The sequence below is a fragment of the Lipomyces tetrasporus genome (assembly GCF_029532465.1).
Source record: "Lipomyces tetrasporus strain NRRL Y-64009 chromosome Unknown POJ06scaffold_3, whole genome shotgun sequence".
In the NCBI taxonomy this organism is placed as follows: Eukaryota; Fungi; Ascomycota; class Lipomycetes; order Lipomycetales; family Lipomycetaceae; genus Lipomyces; species Lipomyces tetrasporus.
The window spans coordinates 1,858,773-1,869,457 of record NW_026611598.1 but is presented as its reverse complement, the minus strand read 5'-3'; the positions used below and the strand labels follow the sequence as shown (position 1 = coordinate 1,869,457).

The 10,685-nt window shown below is 47.6% G+C and overlaps 3 protein-coding genes across 3 annotated transcripts; 2 read left to right on the top strand and 1 right to left on the bottom strand.

The window, feature by feature from the left end:
- Nucleotides 1-365: 365 nt before the first annotated feature.
- POJ06DRAFT_249424 (uncharacterized protein) lies at nucleotides 366-2,585 on the top strand. Its single transcript, XM_056187168.1, has 2 exons — nucleotides 366-1,511; nucleotides 1,561-2,585. Exons 1-2 carry the CDS (start codon nucleotides 475-477, stop codon nucleotides 2,096-2,098), a joined length of 1,575 nt encoding a protein of 524 aa, XP_056045790.1. The 5' UTR covers nucleotides 366-474; the 3' UTR covers nucleotides 2,099-2,585.
- Nucleotides 2,586-4,746: 2,161 nt separating this feature from the next.
- Nucleotides 4,747-6,786, top strand: POJ06DRAFT_81849 (general substrate transporter). The gene is made up of 3 exons (XM_056191607.1): nucleotides 4,747-5,144; nucleotides 5,197-5,402; nucleotides 5,451-6,786. Exons 1-3 carry the CDS (start codon nucleotides 4,901-4,903, stop codon nucleotides 6,699-6,701), a joined length of 1,701 nt encoding a protein of 566 aa, XP_056045789.1. The 5' UTR covers nucleotides 4,747-4,900; the 3' UTR covers nucleotides 6,702-6,786.
- On the bottom strand, nucleotides 6,757-9,697 carry POJ06DRAFT_249420 (fungal-specific transcription factor domain-containing protein). The gene is made up of 2 exons (XM_056187167.1): nucleotides 9,220-9,697; nucleotides 6,757-9,156 (listed from the first exon to the last, which is right to left on the bottom strand). Exons 1-2 carry the CDS (start codon nucleotides 9,271-9,273, stop codon nucleotides 6,871-6,873), a joined length of 2,340 nt encoding a protein of 779 aa, XP_056045788.1. The 5' UTR covers nucleotides 9,274-9,697; the 3' UTR covers nucleotides 6,757-6,870.
- Between the last annotated feature and the right edge of the window lie 988 nt (nucleotides 9,698-10,685).

Below are 10,685 nucleotides of genomic sequence, written 5' to 3'. Positions count from 1 at the left end.
CAGCTTTGCCGTGTTCGGGAAGCCCGACACTTCGAACGCCCCCTTTCCTCGAGCGGCGATGTGCTTATGTGACACTACTGAACCGCAACCGAAATCGGAAGCAGCTCGCGTATGATATTATTATGATATTTAATTGTGTATTTCTAGACTGCAATGAGCTGCGCGGAGGCAGCGATAACGTCAGTGGGAGCAGGGCTGCTAAAAAACCGGCGGACTGACAAAGCACGAGGGTTTATTGCACGCCGATACGCAGCGCGCTGCCTGTTCTGGCAGCGTGGTGTGAGCGCTCTGATATGAGCCACCCGACTTATCGGCCGCCAGACCCTAAACCTGGCTCTCCCTCAGGTCAGCGCCATCCTGCCAGACGCACCGCCATCATCTTCTTTTATTCCTGCTAATTCCTCTTCCACTTGGCTCTTCTACCCCTCTCTTTATCGTCCTTCATCCCTCCACACGTCCGATCACATCCCAACCATGTCGGAGTACTACAACGAGGCCGATAACATGACCTACACTCCTGACGAGTGGGCCGCCATGAAGCAGGAAGAGTTCGACGATCGAGGACGGGACTGGTCGCGCCAGTTCTACCTATCCTACAACATCATTGTCGTCGCCTTTTTCGCCATCGCCGTCGTCGCTCACTTCTACACTGTTCAGTTCAAGAAGACCATTCGACGAGCAACAAACGAAAAGACGCCATTGATTCCTACTAACAATGGTGCTCCACGACCAGTCTCAATGATTTCAAAGGCTCTTCGCAAAACCACCTCAGTTCTTATTTACCAGCCGCCGGGTCGCTACGCAGAGTCATATGGCACCATGCTCATTATCGCTGGCTACCTAGGGCTCAACATTCTCTACACATTTGTGCACGGTGGTGCCTCGTCTACTCAGATTTTCGGAAATCGAGTTGGTCTCGTCTCAATTGTCAACATGCCCATCCTCTTCTTGCTCGGCTCCAAGACTGGTTTATTGGTCGAGTGGACTGGATGGTCGCATGAGGGTTACATCATTCTTCACAAGCATGTCGGCCGTGTCGTCTGCATCACTGCCATTGCTCACGTTTTCGCCTATTGCGCTGTTATTCCCATCAGCACTCGTGTCCAGGTGAACAATGAGGCTATTGTTGGCTTGATTGCGACTACCTGCTTTGGCATCATCCTTGCCACGTCGCTTGCTCCTCTCCGTGCTCGCCTCTATGAGCTCTTTCTCTATTTCCACGTCTGGTTCTTGGTTCTCCCTCTTCCATTCCTCTTCTTCCACTGGCAGCGCACTAAGCCTTATGTCATCACCTGCGCTGTCATATTTGCCTGGGACCGATTCACGCGCTTCAAGAATGTTCATCACGTCGTAGGTGTTTCAAAAAACCTTTCTGGTGATACGGTCAAGCTTTGCATGAGCCCCAAAACTACTTTCTCAGAAATTCATTGGACCACCGGTCAGTACGTGTACATTTCCATCACCAATCTTGCCAAATTCCAGTACCATCCATTCACGATTGCGTCTCCTCCGTATGTATTATCTTGTTTATTACTCTGGAAGGCTACTTACAATAATTAGTGGAGCTGACACTCTTGATCTCATTATTCGTGCTCGCAAGGGATTCTCCCGGACTTTGTTCAATCACGAAGGCGAGCATCTTGTTAATGTTCATGGCCCGTATGGAAACCAACACTCTTTCGATGGCGTTCGCAAGGTCGTTCTTATCGCTGGTGGTGCCGGCGTTTCCTACACTTATCCAGAGGCAATAGAGATTGTTCGAAGCTTTGAGGCAATTGGTGATATTGCTCCAGAAATCGACTTCCTCTGGGTTGTTCCAGATCGATCGTTTGCCTCCTGGGCTGACCTCGACAATGAGAAATACGGTGTCAACTTCAAGCTATGGGTTACTCAGGAACAAGGTCGCCCTAACGTTCGGGAATACGTGAAGGACAGCCTGCGTAAGGCCGTCGAGGAGTATGGTGGTGACAAGAACATTGCACTCGCTGCCGCGGTCTGTGGACCGTCTGCTATCGTTCGGGAGACCCGCAACGCTTGCTCGGATCTGCTGTGGGAAGAGTACAATGTTGATTTCCACGCTGAGTCTTTCGGTTGGTAAATAGTTTCTTGGGTCTTTAATTTTTTCGCCTGGGTGTTGTCTTTTCTTTTTGATAAAGTTGGGACGGTGTTACTAGATGGTGAATTTTTTGCATTTCGATTCTTAGAGTATCATGCTACTTAGCTGGGTGCCCTGGTATACTTGTTACCTTATTGCCAAAGCAGATGGGCGCGAAGATAAGTTTGCGCATTGCTTTAGGTATCTCACGAACATTTCTCCTCGCATTACGGACGATATATTGTCTATCCTCATATTCCTCACCACATTATTTTTAATGTCAGGCATTATTTGAATTTCTTTGGGATGGTTTTTATTCATTTATCAGGGGTTTCTATTTATTGACCTTGTTATTAGATTTGGTTATACATTACATGGTTTCACATATGGAGTTGTTAATATAGTTTAGAAGTGGAAGGGTTGGCTATTGTGTAGTAGTAGCTTGAGGGATACAGATGCATAATGGATGAAAAGATTTATCATGTCTGCTATTGGTTATTACTACTTGTTCATTATCGTAATTGAGCCACTAGCTATAGGGTATGCTTTGATGGTGGAATAGGGTAACCTCCTGGCTTTGTTGTTATCGCCGGAGGAAATGCGAGCGGTGCACTTGGACGGCTTTTCCGCCGGCCATATCAAATTTGTTGGGCACGTGCTACATGTGGTGTGGCGCATAACTTGTGAGATCACTCACAACTTTGAAATTGCTAAATAAAAGTAATAAAATGGTTTACTGTGCCGGACAGTAAAACCGAACAGTTTGGGAGAGTTAATCCTTACTGAAATACTCAATCTCACGACTAGGGCGGTCTTCGACGTGATTATATTTCTTTTATTATAAAAAAAAGCCGCGAATTGGCCCTCAAATCCACGGCTGCGTACCGCCATGACTTTAGCAACATTCCGAACACTTGATACCGCTCAGGATTTTCGGAATCCGTTGCTGCAGGGAACGGAAGGAACAGTGGCTTTCAGCCCTGGTGATTCTTTCGACCTCACCCTGGACTCGTTCTATGAGGTTGCACTCTCAGTGAAATGAATGACAATCAATCCAAGTTAAAATAGTGTTTGGTTCCCCCCTTTTCCACGCGTTCGAGGTAACGAATCGTTTCGTGATTTATGGCATAACTGTGTGATAGGTTGCATTTTTTGCATGATATGGCTCAGTTCCAAAAATTTCCCGATAGTAAAAGTGCCATCTAATCAAGCAGGCCTCGGCAACTTTTTACTTTCATTTACTGAAATATTGTAAAACTCATATTTTAGGTAAATCTATCGAGCGATTTACGTTTTAGGAGTATATCGATTGGGTGGCGTGCTGTGATGATCCGTGTGTTGATTCTTGCTGTCCCATTCCGCTGCGATAAGATACTGACGGCGTCTGAACCCACAACTGGATTAGGGGGTTTCGCGATCATGGACTGCCTGCCATCCGTGATTCTAAGCTGTCTGGGCCCAGAGACTCAATACTCTCGCCAGTTTCCTTGAACCTGAGGCAGTTTGGCTGTAATTGTGCTGGCTTAGAGGAAATGGTCAAATCCTCTGTTGCTGTGAGTCGATAGTTGCTTACTCGATGATATGAAGTTTCTTTTGTCTGTGAATGCCTTATTATTCAGGGCATTGCTGTTCACGTGTTAGCAGGCACATTAACTGATCAAAATGTTTGCTGCTCTCTTGAAACCTTGCGGTGACCGAATCCATTGACTGACAGCGTCGGACAAATCCCGCTATCGACTTTGTCCTTAAGCTGATCCCTGCCAAAGTCAGAAATGTGCGGCGATGGACGTGCTGATGTTCGCAGACACTATTGGACGCCAAAACCGTGGTGGCTTATCATACAGCGGGAATGCCCAATATCTGGGATCGTAATCTCCTGTCGAGATTAAGGTCAGTGCGCCTGTTAATATTGAATTCGTTCGGAGATTGGAGTCACTATTTTGACATTGCATGCGTTCCTTCTTATCGCCGGTGCTTCTCAATGTGAACTCCATTCGAGTACATCATGGCTGTTGCGACTTTGCCATATCCGTAAATTCACCTAAAACAGCATGCGGAATCAGTAAAAAATCGTCGAGATCATTGATGCATTGTAAAAAGACTCATATTCTGAGCGCTAGTAACCTGTCGCCTTTCAAGCCCATGTTCAGGTGCTGGGAGGTAGAACAGAAGACACATCTCTGGGGCCATATGTAGACAGACAAATGTCGCCCTATCCTTAATACTGAACGCTGCCTTAACTAGGTTCTTGGTCTGCACTGTAACATGTTGCATTCACTTTCAGTTTGAAGTCGACTGTTATTGCCTGCGTGAATGCCCGTTAACCTATTCACAGACCACGATCAATATTTTCCCCAAGCAGTTCGAATGTTTCATCTTCGACACGCCAACGATCCTTGCGTACATAAAATGTAACAATATTTCTTCACTAGCTAAATGGCAAGTGCTGAGTTAAAAGGAAGCACCTTCGGCCAGCTCACCCTAGCTGCTCACATTTTGACGCGAAATTCATTGCGCACAATAACTACTGCTCATGAAGCAAAGACGTGAAATTGCATATTACTTCATTGAAATACAATTACACTCAAATAACCCATTCCGTGCTGGCTTCGTCTTTCGTGCATTGCGAAGTTTTGGGAGTAAGCTCCTAGCGTTTACCAGGGGCTAAGCCGCATGTGATATAGAATCGCGTAAGCTCGTCGTCTTAGTCACCTTCAATAAAGTACGCCTATCTGAATCGAGAGTGTCCAGTACGCTAGTTGATATAGTTCTGCTTGCCGTCAGAGGACAGTGCTATTAAGCAAAATGGCGAGAGGAGCGGCAATAGCGGTCGATCCCAACTTGGAGCAGCGCAGCCTCTTAGCTGTCGCGAACGAGAACTCGTTCGTTATATATGTAGTGATATTCATTTCACTCGGCGGGTTATTGTTCGGATATGATCAGGGGGTCATCTCAGGTATCATAACCATGGAAAATTTTGCCTATCATTTTCCTAGAATATACACGGATGCGTCTGTGAAGGGCTGGTTCGTCTCGACGTTCTTGCTAAGTATGTCGCGTGCCGGGTATATGAGCTTGTAATGAATGCTGACCTGATGCAGCTGCGTGGTATGGATCCTTACTGAATGGACAGATAACAGACCGAATTGGGCGGAAGAATTCAATGATAGTTGCGGTCGTAATCTTTCTAATTGGTTCGTCGTTTCAGACTGTAGCCTTGAATGCCACAATGATGTTCATGGGAAGAGCGATTGCGGGTCTGTCAGTTGGCATGCTTACAATGGTTGTTCCGTTATACATGGCCGAGGTATGCCGCTACAATTTCTTCGATCTTCTAGCTGTTGACATTGTCCAGATATCACCTCCGGAGATCCGAGGCGGATTAGTCGTCCTGCAGCAGCTCTCTATCACAATCGGCATTCTAATTGCATTCTGGATCGACTATTTCTCAAACTACATTGGCGGCACACGTTGCGCACCCGACATCCCCTACGAGAACGGTGTCTCGTTTTCACCATATACTGACATTGGGTCAGACGGATGCCGGCAATCTTCCGCATCATGGCGTCTGCCGCTCGGCGCTCAACTTGTACCGGCAGCGATTCTTGGTGTCGGTATGACATTCATGCCATATTCACCTCGGTGGCTACTAATGCGTGGTCGCGAAGAAGATGCGATATTCTCGTTATCACAAATCCGTCAGAAACCTGTTGACCACCCTGACATAAAATCAGAGTATATAAGCATCAAATCCGAAGTTGTTTTCGAGCAATTGCGACATGCAGAGAAATTTGGCGACGCAAAGGGATGGAAGCTGGAGGTGCTGCAATATGAAGATATCTTATCTAATAAGTCGTCTTTCAGACGGGTGTTTATTGGGTCTACGATGATGTTTCTGGGCCAATTCATGGGTTGCAATGCACTAATCTACTACGCGCCAACTATTTTCGGACAACTGGGTTTAGACGGGAATACCACGTCTCTCCTCGCTACAGGGGTGTACGGCATTATCAACTGTTCGTCGACGTTCATTGCCTTATTCTTGATCGACAAGGTCGGCAGACGAGTTTTGTTGATGTGGGGCGCCATCGGGACAGGTCTTTCGCTCCTCTTCGTCGCCGCCATAATTGGCACACATCATAACAATTTGTCAGAAAGCTCTCTGGCGGGATGGATAGGAATCATTCTTATTTACATCTACGATGTGAATTTTTCGTATTCATGGGCGGCCGTATGCTGGGTTTTGCCGTCCGAGATATTCCCGCTCGCAATCAGGTCAAAGGGAATCTCACTAACAACATCAGCTACTTGGATCAACAATTTCATCGTCGGGTTGGTATCACCGAAAATGCTCGAAACGATCACGTACGGTACATATATTTTCTTTGCGGCGTTTTGTTTCATTGCATATGTGTTTGCACTGTGGTTTGTTCCAGAGACGCGGATGAAGACGTTGGAGGAAATGGATGACGTGTTTGGCGATAGCACGGCAGTGGAAGATAAGCGGCGGTTGCAACAGATCACGCTCGGTTTGGAGAATGAGATTCTGGAATCGGAACTCTTCGGCGTTGAAAGACCCGACCGAGTAGAATTACTGGCCGTGTAGAGTTTTTGTTGTAATGGGCCATTTTGGAGTTGGTAACTTGATTTAGATGTTTGCATATTAATTAACTATTATACAACAGTATCTCATATTAGTCATCAAGCTCTACACTAATCGTACTACGTGTCCCTCGCGGAGGCAGTCCAGTCGCATACATGTACTATTAATCAGCTTAAGTCCAACTATCAAAATTCCCAAAATTAACGCCAGCGCCGGTTCCCGAGCCCCCAAAACTAAACGCATCGTCAAACACACTAGAAGCATCACCACCATCTTTCTCATCCCGGTCCATCTTCGTGAAACTGCCCATAAGCCCCGCGTTGGGATCCTCAAACAAAAGGGAATACACATCGTTTAACCAGTCTGTGCGTTTCTCAAAACCGCCCATAGTGGCAGCTGTCTCGCCGTCTACAGCGGCGCCAGGGGAGACAATCGGTCCAATCAAGCCGTTTATCAATGCAAGGAATTTGTCGGCGAGACCGTTCCGCGACGATACAGCTGCCAATGCAGCCTTCGTGCGCTCAATGTCTTCCATCCATTCTACCGCCCGCGGTGAGTTCGGTTCGGAACAGAAACACAAAAGTGGGATCAATCCTGCCTGGAACAAGAAATACAAAGCGTACCAGACAGCGATTGTCGAAAGCGGCCGATTGGCGATATAATCTTCAACCGACAGAATCGTCTCATGCGCGTTGAGCATGCACTTTTCTCGACATTCCAGCTCAGCCGCTGTTTCCTCGAAGGCAAGGCTTTTCGGGTCATCAAAAAAAGACGAGGCCTGCTCGTCGCCTATCTGAGATTCGGACTTGATGGTCGCTTCTGGTGCCACAGTGGTGTGGGGAGACACAGCTTCGGTAGTGAGTGCAGAAAGGGCAGATTTCTCAGTGGCGTTGCTGATGGTGAGAGCCCGCTGCAGGACAAAAGGACGGTACGCCAAGATGCGGAGGTTCCGGTACCTCCAGAACAGCCTATACCTGCAAAACACGAACCAGTCAAACGTTGGATCAATAGGTGTCGATTCTTTGAACTGATGCGGAAGATCGTTCACGAAAGTATCGACACGAGCCGTCAACGCTAATGATTGTTCTGCGGTAAGGCCTGGTTTGGAGATAAGTCTATTATAGAGCCCGCTTGTCACTCTGTGAAACCGGCACTGAACTATCATGCCAGAGTAGATTGTGATGTCAGTCTCGCGCCCCTTAGGCATCATCCTGGTCTCGAACGTGAGCTCAGAATCGTGAATGTTAGATACTTCATTCACATCGACCCCGCCCACATCTGGCCAGCTGACTGGACGCCCGAAAGTAATTGCCGCACCCGCATCGAACATGTATAATCCCCACCATGCGCGCCTTCGCATTTCTTGCTTCAACGGACTGCTTGACCATCCCGGAAACTCGCGATGTAATCCCAATCCTGTTGCCATACGATGTGCAAGGCCAATAAAATTCCATCCAGAGTTTGGTCGGTTGCGCTTCTGAACATAGTTGCTAAGCAAAATTAGAGCCTGTACCAACGGCAAACTTCCAGTCTCAAACACGTCGGCAGTTAAATGCATTTTCACATTCTGATAGAATGCCATATCCGCGCACGAGGACTCATTCACGAGACACCATGCGCCCAGTGCCAGGACTGTGTTGAACAAGATCTCCCAAACGTTGTCGGCGGGTCGAGCGATATGGCCTGAGTATTGGCCCCTAAACGACTCTTCATGTATAAATGGATAGGAAGTGTGGTATATTGAGAAATACGCGTTAATCAGTGCGTCCGCCACATGTCGCGGGGCTGGAGAAGAATATAAAGGGAGAACTGGAACCCCATAGAGTTCGGTGCTACCATCCGGACCCAATGCTGTGCCAGTCCAGGGATTAATTCGCAAAGCTCGAAGCAACACCGCACTGGATGCAGAACCGAAATATCCGGACCCATGTGGGTTGATCGATAAAGCCGCCATACCGTCCGACAGATCCTTATTCACGAAATCCTGCTCGACCCAGTCAAAACCATCTGCCTCGTCCGGGACTGACTCCTGAATTGGGAGCGGTTGGTGATTGTTCTTTTCCACCTCTTCGCCAAGATCAACTTCCAGACCGCCAGGACTCAAGTCGAGTAAATCATCCAGGTCACTTTTGACAGTCGACCTTCGACGGCTGAGTAGCTCAGGCGACCGGTCACTACTGGACTCCGATATGCTTCCACAAGCGAGCGCAGCCTGAGGGATAGAATTTCCGCTTGTGTTATTCGACAGCAGCTCCTCAATGTCGGCATTAGGTACAAGGTCTGAGATCAGGGCTTCGAGACGTTCGACACGAGTCTCCACCTGAGTGAGGTACTTTCTAGTCAATGGCGACCGGACAGCTCGCGGTGAATAAATACACTCTCGCCTATGTCTGCGACAGTGACCGCAAATAGGGTAGTCCTTTGTGCATTTCAGCTTCCTTCTTCGGCAGGAATCGCACTAGTTCCGAAAACCGAATTAGCTCTTTAGTATGCCTTCCTTGGCAAGTTGCATAATACTTACAGCTTGCTCGATCTCATCCTGCTGTAACCTGCGTCTCTGTGCCGTACCCATCATTGCTCAATTGCACTAGAGTCCAAGTTCCGAGACGACCGAGATATCAGAACCAGCTGGTAACAAGACGGGTCAGACGCGGATTCAATTTTCTACTGCAACAGCGTTGTGTCGGCGTTAGCAATTGGGTGATGATTGTGGCAAGCAGAGCATCACAACGGACGTCCAAAATCGTCGTTTAACTTGAGAATAGTCCGAACGTCAAACCGCGAAAACGATGGACCCCGTAGATTCTACGAGACTCGTGAATGGAAAGGACAAAACTCGACGAGCCCGAGGATGTGTTCAGGTGAAGAGGGTTTTATCCGAGAGAGTGTCGCCGCACCAGGCGCGAGCGGCTAACACAATATTATTGGTGCTCATAATTCTGAGCACTAGCCGCAAACTTCCGTCAGAGACGTAGTCATAAGCAGAACTTGGTTAAAATGTACCACCAGTTGGGTTAGGTCTTTGTGTATAAATACCCAAATGCAGGATTTGACTGGGGCGGTGGGGACGTCTCGTTGGATCGGCCCGGGAAAAAGGGTTAATCCGGCAACATCCTTCCTGTCTTGTCAGGATTAGTTCTCGTCCAGCAGCTGTTTCCATAATATTGCGGCCATCGACACAGTAAGCGAGTTGCGCAATTTTATGGAGTTAACAAGGCATCGCTATGGAACTATTCTTGGAGCAGGATTCTTTCTTACCGGTGACGATAAATATTGGTCAGCCATACCCTACAATTTAGCCTGACCCACGTGGACGTTATAACAGGACACACCGCAATTCCTCCACTTGTCCCTCCAGTAACGCCTGCATTTATGCGCGACAATTGATTCTTCAGAGCAGGTAATACGTATTACGACTTAGGAGCCGTATAGAAAGGCATTTAGTGATTGTTGGACCGGTATCGTTTGTTAATGTCAGAGCTTACGACGATGTTAATTGTCTCTCCAGGCTCGTACCTTCTCTGCCCAACTACAGGCCAATCCTGTTCGTCGTACCGGCTGAATCGTAATTTGCACCCGGTGATTGCGATTCCATAGCCTTGATTGTCGTACCTCAACCCTTGTCGTAGCTGTACGGGGTCCACGACATTGTTGGGGAAGTACAGGGAATGCGACGAAGGGCGGCCAATTGTAATTCTGAACATTATTCTGGAAATATCTCAGCTTGGTACCACAGTGACTTGTCAGTAATACAGGCATGAACTTATTATACATCCTGAAATGGTCAGATTTCACCCTGTGTGGATAACAGAGGCGGCTCCTTTCTTACTCTTTCGTCGATCAGTTGTCAATATATACCTATCATCTGAATTCGACTGACATGTACAGGTTCTATTGTTGAATTTAGGTTTTATTGACGATTGAAATTCTGGAACAATGTAGCATCGGCTGTTAGTAAATGTGCTTGCAGACGCGTCGCGTTGAAGT